Source organism: Rattus rattus, chromosome 14 (genome assembly GCF_011064425.1).
Source record: "Rattus rattus isolate New Zealand chromosome 14, Rrattus_CSIRO_v1, whole genome shotgun sequence".
NCBI lineage: Eukaryota > Metazoa > Chordata > Mammalia > Rodentia > Muridae > Rattus > Rattus rattus.
The window spans coordinates 62143168-62164407 of record NC_046167.1 but is presented as its reverse complement, the minus strand read 5'-3'; the positions used below and the strand labels follow the sequence as shown (position 1 = coordinate 62164407).

At 49.2% G+C, this 21240-nt stretch overlaps 1 protein-coding gene across 10 annotated transcripts in view; it reads right to left on the bottom strand.

Annotated features, from left to right (window-relative positions):
* Nucleotides 1-9459: 9459 nt before the first annotated feature.
* Phactr1 (phosphatase and actin regulator 1) overlaps nt 9460-21240 on the bottom strand; it is a 474784-nt gene continuing 463003 nt past the window's right edge. For 9 of the 10 annotated variants that reach the window (XM_032884873.1, XM_032884876.1, XM_032884872.1 and 6 more), the window contains 4 exons: nt 20184-20245; nt 15047-15187; nt 13992-14068; nt 12625-12821 (listed from right to left, as the gene is read on the bottom strand). In XM_032884873.1, the coding sequence (XP_032740764.1) occupies nt 12806-12821; nt 13992-14068; nt 15047-15187; nt 20184-20245 (296 nt within the window). In that variant the 3' untranslated portion in view covers nt 12625-12805. Of the gene's footprint in view, nt 12822-13991; nt 14069-15046; nt 15188-20183; nt 20246-21240 lie in introns of all 10 variants that reach the window. The other variant, XM_032884879.1, reaches the window with a different exon arrangement.

Sequence of the window (21240 nt, the reverse complement as noted above, 5' to 3'; positions counted from 1 at the left end):
ACGCCTGGGGCCTTCCCACTGAGGGCTGATTACACAATAGAATGTAAGCAGTGACCACATCTGCTTCCTTCCAGAAGCTGAGAGCACCTTTCACCTCCTGAGCTAGTGACTGGAATGGGAGGAGAGCTGTCAGGATTGCCTTTGGATAAGGGAGCCGGGCTCTGCAGCTGGCCCTGATTCTGTGCTCCAAGCCCATCACTCGGTTTTCCTTCCTTAGCCTCATGCTTGGACTCTTACCCACATCCTATCGCATGCAGATTGGTGCGCATCACGTGTGGTCTCTGGGAACACCAGATCACAGCGAGATGTGGTGGATCCCAGGTATGCTCCCACCTCCTTGGATGTGAGGATAATGAGTTCAGAGCCAACCTGGGCTACGTGAGACCCTGTCTCATAACAAACAAAAATGAAGTAAAACTCTCCCCACAAAAGCAAAAGCCCCCCCAGAGCACTGTGGAATGGGAATTCCTGTAGCCCTATGGTTAGCCAAGAAGAGTGTGGCTGTTGATCCATTTTATCCTTCAAGATCTATCTCAGCTTCCTGCTCAGGAGAGGCCCTTGCAAACTTCTGGGCTGAAAGCACACTTCATTTCCTCTTTGCCTCTAGCGTTTAAGAAATCATCCAGTTTGCAGGACTGGTTTGGGCTATCTGAGACTCTCGTCTGTCCTTCCTTCCTTTCTGTCCGTCCTTCCTTCCTTCCTTCCTTCCTTCCTTCCTTCCTTCCTTCCTTCCTTCCTTTCCCTCCTCCTCCTCCTCCTCCTCCCCCTCCTCCTCTTCCTCTTCTTCATTGTTTGATGGCTTCGGATGGAACCCAGGGCCTTGTGCTTGCTGAGCAAATGATGTCACAAATCCCCACCCTAGAACATACAGAAATAAATGTGTCCTTTGTGTACGTGTGATGTATGCGTGCGTTGGGAGGTGCGTGTGTACACATAGGTGGAAGTCAGAGAACAGCCTCAGGTAGTGGTCCTCTCCTCTCACCTTGTTTGAGACAGGCAAGGACTCTTGTTTGCCACACCATACACCAAGCTAGCGAGTCCTCAAGCTTCTGGAGTTCTCCTATGTCCCATCTTGCTGTAGGGGTGCTGGGATCACAGACACACAGGATTGTATCCGGTTTACATGGGTTCTAGGGATCTGAACTCGGGTCTTCACGCTTGCTCTATCCATTATACTGCCTCCCCATTCCTTACATATATCTGTAAATGAATACAACGGCACTTGTGCATGTTTGTGGGATGTGAGAACATTTCAGGGTATGCATACACTGCGTGGCCACTGTATGAGGATCATTGGCATAGTTATTACCTTAGACGCTTATGTGCCAGGAACATTCTAAACCCTCTCTACTCTTTAATTGTGGGTTACAGTTATCTTGTGCCATAGAACATTAGCAGCAATCTCTTTCGCCCAGCAGCACCCTGGTACCTATCAGGCACCTCTACCCACTTGGTGTGATTAAACTTCCCATATCATCACCAAGACCAAGGCTTGTTAATGGCTATGCCCGGCACCATTTCATCCAGTGTAGTTCTCAGTGGCCTCCCCCTGATGCCCACCTTAGACATACTGTCTTTGCCTTGAGCCATACCCCTTCTACCCCATGGAAGGCGCTGTCTTTCTGTCTCTAAGGCTCAAGTCAGATGTTGGGTGGGAGAGCTGAATGCTTCTGTCTCTGGTTCTCAGAGACACTACGTTTCTATGGTGCATATATTTGAGCCAGTCTCTTGGCTTGATTCTCAAATTTGTGGATCCGGTTCAGCCATGGACCAACCAGTAGCCCCAGGGCCACTGGTGAGCATGCATCAACACAAGAGTGCATTTTCCTTGTGGCAAGGACACCCCAGAAGCCTTGCACTCCGTTCAGCCTGAGTACTTATCAGAAACCTGCCTTGCAGGGCTGAGGGATTGGGACACCTGCCCAGCTATGTCTGAGTGCCCTGCTCTGCACCATTTACTTGTAATTTCTGCCAACTGCTATAGCGGGACAGCCCTTTCATGGGGTGGGAGGTGGTGGGAGGGCACACAGAAAGGGAAGCATCACACTGATACACCCAGCAAACCATTTCCACGGTCGGGTCTTTCCTGCGAGCATTCATACCAAGTCTGATCCAACCCACAAGTCTACTGGAAGCTGGCTTTGCCTGGCTTCCTCCTGGGAGGTGGAAGACTAGAGGCAGGCAGAAGTTGGGTTTATCTCTGACTACATCGGGGGAGTGGGGATTAGGGTGCTTAATATCTGGTCTCTATAGCTGAACTGAGGTTGTCAGATCATGTGACGGTTGAGTGAACCCAAGTCAGAGAGAGCAATTAGAGTCTGTGGCTGCTAAGGCTGACCGATCACAGGATCACAGAGAAGGCATGCCTCAGCCTGAGGAATGTCAGAACCCAAGGGAGCCTGCAAAAGGAGCCTGCTGGTCAGCCAGCAGGGAGATAAGAGACAGGAAGTTCCGGGTGCACGCCAGGTGAAAGAGGTCACCACCTTAGATGAGTAAGCCAGACCCTGGGTTCCAGCTGCCTGGCTAGAAGGCACTCACTACCTCTCCTCTAAGTCTAAAAACTCTATGTGGTTGGGAGATGTAGTTCAGTGATAGTCCTACCTAGGACACGCAAGCAAGCACAAAGACCAGAGTTCCGTCTTTGCAGAATCCACATCTAAACAATAACTGGGCATGGTGGTAGAATTTACTTGTAATCCCACAGCTGTGGGCTCAATGGTCTCCCCCGTCTAGCCAACTTGGGGAGTTCAAGGCTAGTGAAGAACGTGTCTCAAAAAACAAGGTGGGCTATGAACTCCCAGAGACTGTGGCAGTCTGAACAGGGCCTGTGTAGGTTCGAATCCGATGGGGTCCCAGCCCTGAGACGGGGAATAGGGGAGATGTGGGCTCCCACTCCCGACCAACAAGCTTGATACCCACTTGCAAAGGAAAACATGGCTTTCTTCACTGGAGTCTCGAAGAGTTCAAGCACAGCATCTAAGGGCAGATTCCATGGCCCTCAGTAGATGACCGATACAAAACCAACTCAATGGTATTGTAGAGTTTTTGTCTCATATTGCTTTCTGAGTGGTTTTTTTTTTTTTGTCTTATTGGTTTTTTTTGCTTGTATTTTATGGTTTCTGATTTTGTGTTTTTGTGTTTCTTGTGTGTTTTTATGTGTGACTTTTTTTTTTATTGGGAGGAACTTATAGGAGTTAGGGGAGGAGAAAGTGTGACCAGAATATTTTGTATGAAAAAAATTCCAGTTAAGCATAAAATATTAACCCCTCTACCCCTCAAGAACAACAACAACAACAACAACAACAACAAAAAACCAAAAAAACCAATAATGGATAATCCTCCACCCCCATCCCCCCAAAAAAAAGAGAAAAATAAAAGAAAAACTGTATGGGTAAAGTACTTTCTGTCTGGTAGCTGGATACAATGCCTCCCTGAGAAGCACGTTTAGGGAAACAGATATCCATCCTACATTCTGTAAGACACTGCAGGGAAACCAGTGTTAGGAACCACACACATTTCAGAACCAGGTGCTCCCCAGCCTGCTTTCAGCAACTCAGGGCCAACAGCCATGCTGTCACCAGCTGCCAAATGCCACACCAGCCCCCTTTCAAAGGTTCCTGCCATTACAGCCTACTCTCTCTTACTCTCTGCTTTCACCTGTCTCTCTCTGCCCCCACTCTCGTCCCTGCCCTGAGGGCTCCTTCCCCCAATAAGTGTTGCAGGGTTTGACTTTCCATGACCTGCAAAGTTACTCCTTCTGCCACCCAAACCCTAACAGCAGGGGTCTCAGGTTTGCGCATGGAATCTCCTGGACTTCACTGATGCTGAGTTCACACTGAAGGTCTGGGGGGATCGGGGGATTGATCTATGTTTCCCCTGAGGTACCTGACAAGGCTCCCAATATCAGAAGCCACTGTTTGCATAGCAAGGACTGAGGACCTGTAGATTTTAGCTAAGGCAAGACTTAACTCTGCTGGGTAAAGGGTTAGAACAGAGATGCAACTTGCCAGAGCTGTTTTCGAATTTTAAACAGTGAGGCTAGGTGTGGTGGGTGGTTCATGCCTCAAAGCCTAGCATGTGGGAGATTGAAGCAGGAGGATCAGGAGATCAAGGTCATCATCCGCTACAAAGTGAGTTTAAGGCTAGCCTGGTCTATAGGAGATCCTGACAGACAGACGATAGATATGATGGACAGACAGACAGGTAGACAGATGACTAGCCTGAGCTTATTCCTAAAGCATTGCTAAAAGCATATGAAGGGCTTCCAACCAGGAATAGTTCGGTCATGTTCTCTTTAGGCTTCTTTCTCCCCTCCAGATCATGGGAAGTGGTTTAATGGCGATAACTTATCACAGATCTCATCACCAAGGATTGCTGTTGGGAACTGACCCACGACCTGATGGCCCTTTAACCAGTACCCGCCTTCCCCTTCTTTCTTAATAGACAGATCTGTTTTCCAGGCTTTCCCAGGGTCTTTTGTTGGCAGGGGTAGAAGGTGACCACAGGCCTTTCAGAATAATTTGTGAAAGAGGACTTACTAGGTTGGGGAGATGGATCAGTTGGTAAAGTGCTTGTCTCCCAAGCATGAGGACCTGAGTTTGGGTCCCCAGAACCCATGGGCAAAGTGGGGGCATAGTGGTGTGTGTCTGTGATGGCAGAGAAGGCAAAATGGGAGACAGAGATGGGTACGTCCATAGAAGGCTGCAGGACAGACCAGGGACAGAGTTTCAGGCCAGTGAGAGACCTGTCTCAGAGCATGGACGCCATGGCCCTCTGCCCCTAAAATGGACGGTGCATGTATGCATCCCTGTCCTCTCTCGAAGGCACAGGGAGGATTTACTCAGATGGCAGATGATCTTGCCTCTCTCTTCCAGGCTAGAACCCATTAGTAATGGCTGGAACTTTAGAGGTCATCTTGGACCATCAGGTAACCTTACGGGTAAAAGTCACATTATAAAGGTTAGGGAGGGCAGAGAAATGGATCCACGATGCACGGCGTCATGGAAACATCATGCAAGCCCTTCCTAGCTACCTCCAGACTTCTTTGACATTAAAAACAGATTCCAGTTTGCTTTAGTGTTGAGCTTCCAGCTGCTGCTGTCGTGACCCTAGCAAAGCGGTTGCACCTTATCGCCGGTTTAAGCCAGGCGAGGTGTCACAGACTGAGACTGAGGTAGAAGAACGGCAAGTTTGAGATCCGCCGGTTCTAGAGACTGAGTTCAGGGCAGCTTGGCCTACTGAGCTCCTGTCTTTGTTTTGTTTTGACACAGACTTTCTCGTGTAGCCCTGGCTGTCCCGGAACTCATCCTGTAGAGCAGCCTCTGCCCCCCAAGTGCTGGACTCAAAGGTGTGCTCCAGCACTGCCTACCCTTACCTCCTCTCCTGTCTTAGACAATAAAAGGAAGGGCCAGTTCTGTGGCTCAGAGGTAGAGAACTTCCCTAGGATTGACCTAGACTCAATATCCAGTCAGAAGGACCTGGGTTCAATCCTCAATACTGAGCAAAAGGCCGTAAGTTCAATCCCCACGAACTGAAGGAAAGGGTCCAGTCCAGTCCTCAACACTGATTAAATGTCCTAACACTGAAGGAAGAGAATGTGTCTCCAGCTGTCACCTTCCTGATTGTCCTTTGTAGGTCATTAGGGATCGGGGAGACAGGAGCTGGACTGGGTGAGGAGGCTGGAGTTCATGTAGCTCTGCTGTCCTGTGTCCTGTCAGCTTATGAAATGAGGACCAAGGAGAGAGGTGATCAGCACAGTGTCCCAGCACAGAGCTTCACACAGGGCCCCATTAGACTTTACCTCAAGGGGGAAACAAAAGAGCCACGCCTCCTTCCTGACAAAGGGCTGGTGAGGCTAAAACAGACCCAGCCATGAAAACCTCATACTGCGTGGTCCAGTGGGTCCCTGCTTAGAACAGCTTCGGTGTGGCCTGAAGCCTGCTTGCTTTTTCTTCTTGTGGCCTGAGCTTGGATTTCAATTTGTGATAGGATTGAAGTCATGCCAGTATGGGCACCAAGACCTCCAAGTCTAAAATGGAAACTAGTGTGATGTGCACTCGCTTCTGGGTTTTGTTTGTTTGTTTGGTTTTGGTAATATTAAAGATGAAACCCAGGGCCTCTCACAGGTAAAACCCACTGAGCTCTCTCCCCAGGCTGGGTTTTACCTTTTATTTGGGAACAATGTTTCAGTCAGTTACACGGGTTAGCCTTGAACTCATGCTGTTGCCCAGGCAAGCCTTGACTTGTGATCCCTTTCCTTCAGGTTCCCCATTAGCCATAGTTTCCCTGTGTTCTTAATGGAGAGAGGAATGTGCATAGCAGGGAGAAATGGCCACCGGTATAGCTGTTCTGGCAATGGCTGATTGGCTCTTCCCCACACGTTGTCCCAGTTCCCCTCTTCAGAGCCACTTCCGTTGTCACAAAGCAAGCACTTTATTGAGGGGGGTCTGTCCTGCTGTCTCTGTGCCTGTCACTGAGCCAGGGAGACAGAAGTGAGGAATGCCCACAATAGCTAAACTAACACAAGGGACACTTGTCCCTATGAAAGTACGGATGGGGAGCCGTGGGCTGAGGGCGGGGCCTTGAGCTGGCAAAAGCGATGGCTGGTATTTTAAGAGTGCCGTGGAGTCAGGTGTGGTGGCACCCAGCTTTAATTCTAGCACTCAGAGGCAAAGACAAGTGGATCTCTATGAGTCTGAGGCTAGCCTGAACTACACAGTGAGTTCCAGGCCAGCCAGGCATATGTAAAAAGATCCTGTGTCAAACAACGACAAAAAGACCACCCCCCAGTGGTTTGGAAAGGGAGTCCCTACCCCTTAGCACCAAAGGCTAAGTACACAGTTGGCCAAGGCTGGCTTCCTGCTCTGGCCTGCTTGCTTGAATCCTAAGCTGTGTAGAGCCAGCACACTGGGAGCCTCTGAGCCTTCTGGAAGGTTCTAGTGCCGAGTAGAAAGGCCCAAGTGTGCTCTCATGGCAGGCACAACTGGTCTCCCAGAGCTCTTCTGAGAACTGGCTGTGGGGCAGCTGAGGGAGAACATCCTTGCCCTGATGGTGCCATGATGGCAACTTCTGCCGGCCCAGCTGACTGGATTACGACTTCATCCTGCAGCTTGCTGCTCTCTCCCGCTGTTGATAGGACTCTCAGCAGGACTCACGCTACACCTGACCTTGGTCAGCATTCTTCTCTTTACGCGTCATAAATATCACCAGCTGTCACACCTGTGAGGCATCTCCATGGATAAGAACCTCATCTTTATTTCAGCCAGGCAGAGCGCCGGGGGTGTGGAGGAATGGGAAGGCGGAGAGACTACCTTTCCCAACCCCTGGTGTCTAGCGATAGCTGCACAGAGGGACACTGCTGAAGCGAGCATGACGATTACTGGGCATCGGCAGAGAGCGAGCCTGAAGGGGTTACACTCTGGATGAATAGTTGTGTTGAAGTTGCCTCTTTGCTGCCAGGCGAGGTATGTTTTAGGCACTACAAGAGCAACATCCTACGAGGGTAGCCCTCCAGGCCCCTCCATGGCGGATGGGGACAGAAGACCGATGCTGGTATTTGCAAGTAACCTGAGAGTCCCTGAGGGACCTGGCAAAAGTTTCCTTTTCTCGGGACTCACGTGGGTTCAGGTCTATAATCCCAGCACCCAAGCGAGGATTAGCCACGATCCACAGTGACTTCTAGACCATTCACATTTCCAGAGGAAGACCATGTGTCAAACCAAACACCCCTCAAAACCTCACACCACCCCGAGATCTGACTCTCTAAGCGTGTTTGAGAATTTAGGCTGAGGAGACCGCTCAGTGGGTAAAGTGCTTGCTGTGCACACTCGGGGGACCCGGATTTGGATCTCTAGAACCCACACACGGTCAGGTGTGATTTGTCAGTAATTCCAGCATTTCTACAGTGAGATGGGAGGTGGAGGCACGGGGGTGGGGGTGGGGATGCTTCAAGGACCTGACACGTACAGCAGCCAGCCAACAACAGACCCTAAAAAGGAGGCGTGTGAGGACGGACACTCAAGGTTGACCTCTGACCTCCGCTCATGCTCATTGTGTGTACAAGCAAGCCTACTCATATCCACACGATAAAAAAGAACATGTACGTCAAAGGCCTCACTTTGAAAGATGAGGAAACAGAGGAATGGAGAAGTTAGGTAGCACGGGCCAGCACTGATACCACTTTAGGGGAATGGAACGGTGGCACCAGGCCATTTCTGCTTGACCGGAACACATAACCAGACCCTTCATTCTCATCCCGACCATTTTTTCTTCTCTCCTGCCAGGAAAGGCTTCTTTGGCACTCTTTAGAAAGATTTACTTCCCACCCCTTTATGTCCACAGAAAACTGCAGCCAGGGAAGACGGATCGAAAGCTAGGGACCTCCGGAAAGGACCCCCGTAAACCACTCACTGTGCCGCCCGCCTGTAGCCACTCCTCTGCGTGGTTCTCTGCCTTCCTGGGGAGACGTGGAGATGGGAGCTTTACTGCTGTCTCCCAGCAGCTCATGCCATCCATGTAGCCACTCACGAGTCCCAGACACAGCAAGTGGCCTGGTCTCTGTGGCCTGTGCCTGAAGAGTGGCTCCTAGCTCAGCTGTGGCACAGGCCCTGGGAGATTGCCCAACGCAGGACTCCAGCTGCATCCAGACTTACTGAGTACTTGAGAGTGAAGAAACATCTCAGGTGAATCCTCTAAAAGCTCAACGCAGGCAGTCCCTTCCTGTGCTCCCCCTGCCCCAGAGCCGCCTTCTTACATCACTGGGTCAAGAACAGGAGACCCATCTGCTTCCCTCATGTAAACGGCAGCCCTCTGCTTCCTTAGCACCTTCAAAAAGACAGCCTGGTAAAACCAGAAGGTCATGTGACAGAATGCTTGCTCTTGTAGACAGAGACCAAGTTCTCAAGAACCAGGCGCGGATATGCAGTTAGTTGTCTGTCTGTGGAATTCTAGGGCCATTCCCGTCTCAGATCGGGGGCTGCTCGAGTCCCTGGTATAAAACCATCACATCATTTACCTGGGATTGTTGGACATCTTCCCTTACGCGTGAAATCTTAGTACCTAATGCTGTGTATTTGTGGGGTCAGTAGGCATCGTATCATATGATATACACATATGTATGATAAGTGTGCATTCAGAACAGATGCAATCTCCCCCATAGTTTCAAAGGCCTCTGAGTGATTACCTAAACGCTAATTTATATTCGCTCTCCCCAGATTGTTCAGGGACAGATGTTTGGGAGATTTTCGAAGCGTCCAAAATGGTTGAAGATACAAACGTTCTAGAAAGTTAACCTATGTGCACCAGTGCCGCCCCCAACCCCGAATGCTGCCACAAACATGAGCTTGCTGGTCTCCCCAGAAACTGGTGACCTTCCGCCTTCCCCTTTGCCAACCCTTCCCCAGTCCAACTATTTTTAGTGGTCCCTGCTGACGGTCGATAAAACAACACAGTAGTCAAAGCTTTTTTTTTTTTTTTTTTAAACTTTTTTTTTTTTTGGTTTGGTTTGTTTTTAAAGAAACTGCATACATCATCAGAGAGAAACAATAATTTAAACACCATGCAGTTTCTGTATGTACAAAACCTAGGCCACAGAGATCCAGTTTAATTTATATTCTATGTACAGCATCTTCCTCGTATAGCCGTCGTCTGTTAAGTTAGAACCCCGGGAGGGCACGGGATCGACGGTCACCACAATCACTCCTATACAAAGACGAACTATGTACAGACACCAGGAAGCAACTGGAGAAAGCAACCTGCTGGGGAGGAACAAACTCAAGGGAGGAAGAAGTCACCAAAGGTGACATCTGCCCACTGGCTGTGCACAGGGAGAACCTGGGATCCCATTCATCGAAGCAACACACTACGATGCTCATTCCAAAAGTACAAAGACGTGTTCATAAGCAGGAGAAAAAGAAACTCGGAGCGTCTCCTCACACTGACCCTTGAGTGGTTTGGTTTCTCTACTGGTGGAAAGGCTCGCAGTTTAAAAACCTGGCAGGGCTTCGAGGGGGTCTGGGGAATGAAGTGATCCGGATTTTGGAAAAGCCAGTTTATTAGCGGTGGGCTCTTCTGTCAGGAGAGTGGACTGGGATGGGGGTTCAGCAATGCCTCTTTTGAGAGAAAAACCTAAGGTCTGACACATTTCATTTTCTCCTTTCCTGCTAACCCAAAGTCTACAGGGCTCAGATGGGGACTGCGCAGGCTCAGGATGAACTCGCTTGCAAACCGCAGCTTTTTCCAGAAAGGGATGTTTTAAGCCGTCTAGCTTGCGTTTTATTCCCCCCTGTAATTAATGTCAAATTGTCAACTTTGGGAACAATTCGAGTCACTTCAGTTGTCCTAACAAAGTGGGGGAAACGTGTGGTTACAGCTCCCTGAAGACTGAGTCCGGGCTTTCAGGAGAGCGGAAGTACCGGAAGTACCACCCTACAGCGGGGGAAGCTGCTGAGCCTGGGTAAGAACCATCCCCGAAGGCTGTGACCTTTTAGGCGAGGCACTCCCCTAACTCTGAGCAAGTGACTTCTGCAAATGTTCCCTGAAGGAAGCAATGTGGACATTCTGTCCGGTTTCTTCCGTATGTAAAGAGAAGGGCCATCTCAGGGCGCGCCAAGGGGATGGGGAACAACGAAGGCTGCTGACTAGCAGCAGAGAGTAGGTGAGTTTGGGATTTCTGTTCCCAGGCAGTCAGAAGGGCCCTAGAACCAAGGCCAGCAGGGAAGCCATGGGCCTTTGTGGGAGGAGTTCCTCAGGACTCTTCCTGGCTGGGGAAGGCCTGTCAGGCTCGGCCACCACAGCAGCCTGAAGTACAGCTGCTGATTTAGTTAGAGGAAGTACAGCCCTCAGGCCTGGCCAGGCAGGGACCTCTACCCAGAACATGTGCCTATCTCCACCCTAGGGAAGTTCAGGGAAAGATTTCTGCATCTTTCCTTCTACCATGTACACATTCAAAAGTCAGTAAGCCTTTTGGGAAGACCGTGTGTACGGCCATGCTAAAATCCCCACTACATTTTCCCTGAATACCTCTCTGGACATTCAAATAATAATAATAATAATAATAATAATAATAATAATAATAATAATAATAATAATACCCAGTAATGGTGTTGTCTTTGCTCTGGATAGAGGTGTACTCCATCCAGACGGTGCCAGGAGAGCAGCAGCCCTACCTGTAGGGCTGCTCTAAGCTTTCCTCTAACTCTGCTTCCTGGGTTAGCAACTGACCGTTAACGCTCCAGAGAACTGAATGACCTCACTTAGGCTGTATCCTAAGAGTAACACGGTCCCAACTGGTTTGACAAGGGGATAACTCTTTTGTGGTTGGCCAGCCTGGCCATCTGGCATCTTTCTAAATGCCAGGTGGGTTAGGGAGTAAGCCATCACCTAGTGACACCGTGGTGACTCTGAAAGCTGGACACACCCCCGGGGGGGTTGGGGCAGAACTTTGCACCCAAGGGTCTGTGAGCTTAGTTCGGAAGAAAAACAGTGTTGCAGAGGACTCCTTAGGGTCTAGGGTGCCCTCCCCTCAGTGCATACCCAATCCTTCAGGGGTCCTGTCAACAGGGCAACTGGAGGCATATTCTGAGAGGGGAGGCAGGGACAAGGTCTCTCTGGATAAGTGGAGCAGTCAGGGACACCATAGACAGTCATGGCTGGCAACGTTTTGCCCAGTGCTAACCCTGCTGAGATGTGGATCTCTCTGCAGAAACTCTTCAGTGCAAAGACAGAAGAGTGGAAGGCTCTGGAATGGCAGTGGGATGTTGGTCCCCTGCACTGGCCTCCGTGCATTGGCACTCAGAAGCTATTAACTGCCAAGCCACATCACCACTGTCCTAGGTGTGTTTCCAGGGCCAAAGAAAAACGTGGGCCGTGGAGTTTATGACCCTAGCCCCTGGTCAGTTCATACTCATGAATATCACAGGGAGTCTCAGCAGGGGCATTTAAGCATTAGATCACCCCATGGCCCTGGGCTTTCTGAACATAAGCCGGTCAATGAATGTGAACTGAGCAGACAGCCACTATCCCTATCAGAGTCTTCTGGAAGGCAGTTCTGTTTGGGCTGGGAGTCAGAGTCCATGTTCAGGTTTAGCCTCCTCTGCCCACAACACATAGACTTATATCAAAGTTCCAGCACAGGCTGCCCCAGGACACAGCTGAAGAAAAAGCACGTGTGTTTGTGTGTACACATGTTCATTCCTGTGTGTGCCTGTGCATGTGTGTGTGAGTCAGGGGGGTGGGGGCTGAGAGGTCATCCCCCCCTTCCCAGCATCCCCCTCTCAAGGGGCCCCCAAAGTTGACGCCCCATCTGGAGCCCACATATCTGGTGGAATCTAGAAGGGCAGCTGGATTGTGACTTTCGCCTAGCCATTCCCACGCCAAGCCCTTGGCTTCTTTGGACTCTGGCCAACAGTCCCTTGTGAGGAAGCGGTTCACCGAAGACTGAACCAATGTGGTGCTTGCTGAGTCTGGACAGAGGGGATGAAGCAGTTTCTGGATAATCCTCAGGTTGTCCTGACGGGGGCTGGGACACCTCTCTGTAGCAGAAGTGGTGCCAGCAACTCTGAGGAGCGCTCACCATGGTGTTCCTGCACACAGAATCCTGGTTGTATTTCCTTTCGTTCCTTCTTCTTCTTCTTCTTCTTTCTTTTCTCTCTTTTTTTCTTTCCTTCTTTCTTTTTTCTTTTTTTTTTTTTTTAAAAAAGGCAGTTCGGATTTACATGGTGACGGGGAAGTGGACAGACGTCAGCACTTATGGTTCTTAGAAATTTATGTTTTGAAGACAGCAGAGCACTCAAGAGTAATCCCACTGTTAAGGTCGATGAAACCTGGGAAACAAGGAACTTTGTCAAGGCCCAGGGGATGGCGGAGGCCCAGATCCCACAACAGTGTCTTTCCCTCCTCAGATACCCTGGCTGTAACAGTGACGCTGTAGTGACCTTCCACCCACGACACAAACACAGAGCGGCACCCAAGCCCTTGAACTCCACAGAACTCATCTAGAGCCCTAAGAGGGGAGTCTTGGAAGTCCAAAAACTGGGGTGTCGGGGGGTTGTTACACTAGGACTCCTGAATGTAAGCAAGATGGAGGTCCTAATGGTGTGTCTGAGTCCGGCAGTAGGTACATTGATAAAGTCCTGTTTCTTTCTGCACATGGTCTCCAAAGGAGTGGTTAGCAAAGCCAGAAGCTTAGTTACTAATACCCCACGTAGCTAATTCCTTCTGCGGCTCATTTTTCCCAAGTGACATTAGACAAGACTGCTTGGTAGAAGAGCCCAGGGTGACAGAGTGCTCTTTGGTGGCCCTGTGAGCTACTTTGGTGTTCTGCCCACACTCGGTCTCTGCTGCTGTATGTTGGGAGCGCCCTTATCGGTTTTTATAAAAACCCACTTTGGGGTCACCCAACACTTGTCAGAGTTTACACTGGAGTGAACTAAAAGGCAGAGGGTGACTCTTCGCCTGGGCCTTTAACATTTTTTAACATTCTTTACCTGAGGATTTGTTTTTTTTTTTCAAAACCTCTTTTGTTGTTTTGTTTTTGTTTTGTTGCATTGGGTGGAGCCCTGGCAGGCTTGCAATTCACTACGTAGACCAGGCTGGCCACAAACTCAACCGAGATCTGTCTAACTCTTCCTCCCCAGTGCTGGAAGTAGGCTCACTGCTCTCATTCTAGTAACTTCAAAGTAGGACTTGATGTCCTTCTCTCTTATCTTCTCCCATCTTAGCCACAAAACCCACTTGGTGATCCAGGACAAAAAAAAGATCATTTGCTTGAGAGTAAATATTGACATAACTGGGCATGGTGTCACACACCTGCAAGGCTAGCACCCCAGGAGGCTGAGGCTGGAGGATTGCTTTAAGTTCCTGGGCAGTCTGGGCTATGTAGTGAGAGCCAGGTCAGCTGTGTCTCAAACAAAAATCAAGTAAGGTCAAGAAACGGGAAAACAAGGGTCGTTCTGTGGTGCTGGGATGTGCGAGCCGGTGCCATCAGTACTAACCTGGTTAGGTGTCTACTTAACTCGTGGACTTCCATTTCGGTACTTTTAAACTCATTGAGTTCCTTCCGAATGGCGGCCTGGAAGAATAGCAGCTGGTCAGTATGCTGAAGAGGCGGGAGGGCATCTCTGTTTGTCAGGTCTAACAGTACTTTTGTTCTCCCGCACTATTGGGTACAAAATACTTGTCACCTGGGGTGTTCTGTCAAAGCTTCCAGGACTTCCCTTCTTTGGGAATGCCATGAGGGTCTAATGGAGCTGGCTGTGCTTTATGAGGTCTCTGCACCCTATGTATCCTGTGGGGTTACAGACGGCCTGCATAGTGACTTTGATGTCACCTCCCTTTTGCAATTCTCCCACTGGATGCCCGGAGAGGTGTCAGGACACACAGAGCCAGTGAGTGATAAGGCTGTGGGCTCATGTTAAGAATGGCTCTGGGCCTGGTCCTGGGTTATTCTGTCTTTCTGGGCACAGTCCCCTGACATGCTATGGGGCAGGGGAACTGAAGAATCTTGGGTCAAACCTCTATTTCTCAATGCCACCGTGTGGAGCAGTGGTAGAGCCTCTCAGGGGTAATCGGTTGTTAAGAGGGACCGTGCCTTTATCAGAAGACAGGATCAGTTAAAGGAGGATGGAATGGCTACAAAGTAAGGCTACTTGCTATGTTTTCTCTCTGGCACGTGTCCTTCCTCCTGATTTATGTCCCATCGTGTAGCTGAGTGAGGTTCTCACCAGATGAGGCTGCCTGACCTTGAGCTTTCTAGATCCCAGAGTCTTTAAATGACCTCTCTGTACAAAATTATCAGGCCTCAAATATTCTGTCACAGCCACAGCAAAGAGAGCGAGATACTGTCCTTCCTTTCTCCCAGGAAGTAAACGCACTATTGTGCCTGTTCTGTGTTCTCCAAATGAAGAACAGACTGGGAGACTTTGGAACAGGTCACCCGATGGCTCCTGTGAGCAGCTTAGAGGATGCAGCGGTTTTAGGGTACGGCGGAGGCGGGGCTACTGCCCTCCCCACAGATAACGATCTCCTTTTTCTCACAGCCTCTGCTTACTTTGTCTGCAGCGGTGAGGCGGGTCCATGGCTTGTCTGCCCTTCGGTCATAGTCTTGGGCGTCTGCCACCTCCACATAGTCACTGAAACGAATAAGGATCTTCCTCTCCCGGAGTTCTTCCACCGTGGGTCTTTGGCTGAGCTGCAGGGAGGGAGAAAGGTGGGGCCCAGTCAACGGAGGACTTTAGACCATGGTTCCATGCACAGACTCGTCAATGTGGAAAATGAGCCCAGGAAGACAAGTGATGTGTTAGACAGCAAGATGGAGAGGGGGTCAGAACCCTGCGTGCCTAGCTCTGGGATTCTGGGAGTCTTTATTGTCTCTTTCAACTACCCAACAGCCTGTCTTTCTTAATCCATCTTGGCTGTCCGTGTAGCTGCGGGTGCCTGCTGTAGATTTTCTCTGTCTGTCCTCCACCCAGTGGGAGACAGGCACCTTAAGCAAGGATTCTGTCTAAACTTGGATTGGCAAGTCGACATCTCTGTCTTGAATTAAGCGCAGTCTGCAGAATGGGTTTATAACACATATGTGTGTGCGCACATACGCGTTATGTAGACACAGATACCCACGTGTGTCTACAGATGCATATGTGCCTGTGTGTTTTAGGCACACAGACAAGCATTTGCGAATAGTAGAAGCCTCTGGCCTGAGGGGATGGGGTATGTTAGGAGTTTTGAGGGTTTCTTCCAGAAGGTCACCTGTAAGGCTGGTGAGCCGACATAGAGTTGAATGATGCCACATTTATACCGTGGAGAACGAACTTTGTGAGGAAGGAGGAGACTGAAAATCATGTTCAGTTAGCTGTCTCCTGGCATTCCCCCTCTGAGCACCCTTCCTCTGTCCTTTAGCGACAGAAAGCTGACATTTCTATTATCTTTCCCTGTCACTGGCTTATTTCTTCTGGAGCAACACGGCCAACCGCTCCCTTTACGATGCTGTCAACGCATGTTCAACCAATGTTATTTAAAAACAATCTCTCCTCCGAGTCCTAGACTGTTGACTGCTATTAATAGAAGAGGGCAGTCAGATAGAGTCTTACGGCTCTGGCCTATTAAAACAAACAACAAATTCCAATTATTCCGGCCGTTCTGACTGCCACGCAGCTCTCTGCTGGATGCCCTTGGCTGGCACTGGAATGTTGCGGCGTGCTGCTGCCGTGGCCCAGTGGGGTGACAGCCTGCGACCATTATACAGGGAAGTGCCTGGTGATGAGAGCAAAGGCAGGGCCGGGCAAGCCTGTGGCTGCCTCATGGCTAGAAGAGGAAGCGCCAGGGAGGCCCCGTGATGATGGAACTGGCTCATGTGTAGACCCTGGTAGGGCTTGTAGTCTGTCCAGAGGCCCCGGGGGTTTCTGTGGGCTGTGTGTCACAGGAGAAGAGTTTCCTAAGTTGTGAGGCCATGATTGCTAGAAGTTGAAATGATGCCCGCCTTGGCATCAAAGTGTTCTCTTTGAAATAAGAGAGCTAACAGAATTTGTCCTGAGGTTTAAAAAAAAAAAAAAACAAAAGCCAACCAACCACACACTGGGCTAGCTGGGTGGAGTGTTTCACACCTTCAGTCTCAGCACTCAAGAGCTTAAGGCCAGAGGATCTAGAGTTCAAGGCCAGCCTGAACTACGTACATGGTGAATCCAGGGCTAGTTTGTGCTACCCTAGCAAGAGTCTATCTGATCTCCCCTCCCCAATCCACCAGCTCAAGAAGAGGAAATGAATAAATAAACTGGTCTGGTTTTTACCAGCTGCCTGGCTATCGGCAGAATCTGAGAGAACAGTGGACATGATGATAGAAGTCTTCAAGGGGGGTTGGGGATTTAGCTGAGTGGTAGAGTGCTTGCCTAGCAAGCCAAGGCCCCTGGTTTGGTCCCCAGCTCAAAAAAAAAAAAAAAAAAAAAAAAAAAAAAAGGGGGGGGGGGGTTTTGGCGCAGGGGGAGGGGTTGCCCAGGAAGGGAAAGGCCCGGGGTTCGGCCCCCCCCCCCAAAAAAAAAAAAAAAAAAAAAAAAAAAAAAAAAAAAAAAAAAAAAGTCTTCAAGGACAGGGGCGCTTTCTATGTCCCAATGCTCCACCACCATCACATTCTATCAAATAAACATAGTATCATGCTTATGTTCTGGGAGGGGACACATATGGACAGTACAGATTGTGGTCCAGGGGGTCTTGCGTGTGAATCCGACACTAGCCAGACTCTTCCAGAACTCTCTTCAATGAGCACATAGCCCTCCACACCCAAAGCCCGAGGTCCTCCCTAGATACCGAGGAGACAATCTTTGTGACCAAAGTCCATTTTTCTGAAGAACTTGGATTGGGAGAAGGGAGAAAGAGTGGCATTTGTGTAAATCGTGCCAGCTGTAATCACGTGTGACCACAAAACGTGAAAAAAAGGCACCAATGAACTGAGACCCAAAGTCTACAGAAATACAACCCAAACCCCAAGTGTACCCCTGCCCTTCCCCAACTTGTCCCTTCCTCCCATCATGTAGGCTTTCAATGAGGGAGCTGCCGTTTCTTGGGTTGTAGTGGGGGGACGGATCCCAGGGCTGGCTCATGGTAGGTAAACATTCTGTCATTCCAACTCTAAATTCTAATTTTTGGGAGGAGGGAGCCAGGCATTTATTTTTAGCATATAACTTTTATGTTTTCAATTTAGTTACCGAAAATTACTTGGTCTGTTGGTATCAACACCAGCCCCTGGGTCTTATTTTTATTTTTATTTTTTCACTAGCATATTAAAATTCAATAGGATTTTATTAAAGGAATCTGAGGGCCGAGGCTATAAGCAGTCACCGGCTCTGGCATCTGGTTTTGGTATGATAAAGATTCCCGGGAAGAGCCTTTGCCCAGAGCCAGGGTGAGCTGTGTTCCCCATCTGCATTCTGGCCCGGCAGGTGGGCACAGTGTTCTGCAGACCCAGAGAAATATGAAACCAATTTCCGGATTCCACATTCCCTCTGTCTCCTGGAACATTCATTCCTGTTCCTCAAGGTCACTAGTTTTGACTCTGCATGGAAGCCTTTGAGGACTGGAAATGCTGGAATTACAAGGTGATTGCCCTTGTGGGAGTGGGACTGACACGGGCAGGTGGGGGAGACAATGACGGTAACTGCAAAATCTAGGGGCTATTAGTGAATAAGGTTGCAGGTGTCATCATCATCCTGGGGGACAGAAGTGTGAGAAGCAAAACTCCTGCTCCCTCCACTACAAGACTATGCAGTTACCGTCAAAGTTTTGACATACAACCTTTCCTTAAGAGATAAGAATTGGATAGCTGTTTAAATAATCCTCTTTTTTGAGACAAGGTATTACCATGTAACCTGGGTTGGTCTGAAACTTGTTATTATACCCCAGGTTGACCTCACACTCACAGCAATGCCCCTGCCTTAGAATTCCAGAGTGGGAGAAGAGGCATGAGCCACCATGCTCTCCTGATGTCTGAGTTATTTGCCATAACTACCTTTTATCAAACCATCTCACGCTTTGGGAAAATCTGTGTGTGTTGTGTGTGTGTGTTGCGGGGGGTGGGGGGTGTTCAGCCATCAGTTCCAATGAACTCAATAAACCGGATTTGAGCTGTTTTCTCAATGTCTTTGACTTTCTTAGAACAAATGAATGTATTCCCTCCCTCACCTCCTACCCCTTACCCAGGCTCACCAGTGAATGCACCTTTCCACCAAAGACAGGGGTGGGGGTAGGGTGGGGTGTGGGGTGGTGGTGGTGGGGGTTGGGAGGTTGGGGGTGGTGGGGAGTGGGGGTTAGGAGGTGGGGGGGGTTTAGAACAACTGGCCAAAGTGAGGCCATTCAGCTCCTGTTCTCCTCCCCTCAGTGTGGTGCCACCCTGTCAGCCAGGCCTTTGTTTATTCCCTTCCTTTAATTAGCTTGGCATTTGGCTTGCCTCCAGTGTTTGGGCTGGTTTTGGGGAGAGAGGGTGTTGAGAAACCCAAATTACCTCCTGCATAAGTGGCGTGGCCTCTCAGGACCTCGGCATCTCGCCCTTTATGTAATGTTCCCGGGGAAGAGGAGTCACTAAAGTGCATCTCTAGAATTCATCTTAATGGGTCTCTTCACCATCTTTAAGACGAGTACTCTTTTTTTCAAGATGGCCACTGCAGGGGGCTGATTGAAAACACTTCAGGGAGATGCAGGGAGTGTTACATCCTGTGTGCTATCAATGAGTTCAACCTTCAACAGGACCCAAGAATACTTTCACGTTTATTATTCAAGTTGTTTTTTTTTTTTTTCTCAAAAGAAAGATCTGTGGGTTTATACAGCACGGCAATAGCCTCTGTTTGAGGGGTTGAAAATGTAGCAAAGCTCCAGCTGTAAGGAGTTTGGAGTATTTTCCAAACATCTTAACTCAATGGATCAGTGCTTTTTATATTTTTCCTGATCCAGTAATTCCAACTGAATTTAGCAGAAGACATTCAAATCGTTTTTTCAATTTCAACAGGTAGTAATGGGGGAAAGGAGAAAGTAACAACTCCTTAAAACAATAGCAAAGGACAGTATTGTATTTAAACTACCTTTAAAAAATATTCTTCTTCTTTCTTTTCTTTTCTTTTTTTTTTTTTTTTTTTTTGACAAAATACAGTTCATTACGTGTGGCTCAGGCTAGCTTTGAACTCGGGGTAATCTCAGCCTTTGGAGTGCTGAGGTTATAGGCATTAGTCATTGTGTCCATATTGAACTACTACATTTTCCCCTCCCTCTCCCCTCTTCCACCCCTCCCTCCTTCCCTTCTTTCCCTCTTTCCACAGGGTTGCAACTATGTAACTCTCGATGACCCGGAACTCATTCTGACTAGCCTGGAACTCACAGAAACCCTCCTGCTTTCACAATGAGTTCCTAGTGGTGTGGTGGAGTTAAAATATACGAATCTGCTTTTCTTAAGATTAGTTTTTTTTATTCATTTACTTCTAGGTATATGGGTGTATTGTCTGCAGATGTGTCTGTATACCATGTGTTCTTGGTGCCCACCAATGCCTAAGGAGTTGGATACCCAGAGACTAAGTTAGAGGCGAGTTGACCATTATCCCCAAGAACGGTGTGAGCGAGTCTGAGGACTGTGGTCAAGGGGCTTCAAAGTCTGCAAGGCTGCTAGAAGTCAAGGTATGGTGAGCGGCTTTGGGGAAGGGGGACCGGCTTACCTTGCGAGTCAGCCTCCTCTTTATTTCCCGCTTCTCCTCCTGCTCCTCTTGTTCATTCCGAGCTGAAAATATATGGAAGATGTTCCTGATTACGGTGCATGGTGTCACCCACACCCAGGCTCTGGTCCAAGCACTCAGATCCCCTCCCCTAGTTATCCTTATGCCTGCAGGGTCCTGGCTTCATCTTCCTGCATCCTTGGAGCCCAGGCAGGGATGCTGGGATGAGCAATGTAAGTCATGGAGCATGTTTCAGAAGTGTGGGGGCACTGTTGGCAGTGACAGACATTTGGGGAAGATCAAGGACGCCATCTTTGAAAAAGGTGTAGACCTTGTGCCTGCCCTTTAGAGCTTCTAAGAGGCTGAAAGGGCTTGTTGTGTGTGGCCCTAGAGTCTGGAGCCCTGTAGGGCAGGAGAGAAGACATGACTCGACCTGTTTGCTGTAGGAATGACACCCGACAGAGGCAACCGCAACCCGAAAGGCTGCTTGTACTGACTTCAGAACTCTCCCCTCTCACAAGCCCTGATTCCGTTAATTCTTTAAATCTTCTGAGAAGTCCACAGAACATGTGTGAGGCCGGGGTGTGGACCGTACTTGCCTGCATTTGGACTTGCACACTTCACAGACCAAATGTTCCCAGATCAATATATTGGCAACTGGCCTGTCAGAGTTTAAAGAGCTATAGTAAGGGTCCAGGGAAGGGAGCAGGAAGAAGGGCAGGGACCTTAGGCCTTTTCTCTGTCTGAGCTGAGGGACGATAAGCAGACTGCCTTGGAAGGGTTCCTTGGTCTCTGTGGAGGCAGAGTCATCAACATGGTACCCTCTGATTTGAAAAATACCACGAATGCCAACTAGTGTCACAGAAGGTGTAAGATCCTCACCCATGGGAGATTTGGCGAGCATCAGCAAAAGTAAACTATGGGTTGGTTTGGGCACAGTGTCCGTGAAGCTTGCCTGGGATACCTGCGTTCCCATTTTGTAATCATGGCTGTCAGATAATGTTTCTGCAACTCCACTGTTTTGTTAAAATCCTGCTGTGGCTTCTAGAGGTCTCAGCAC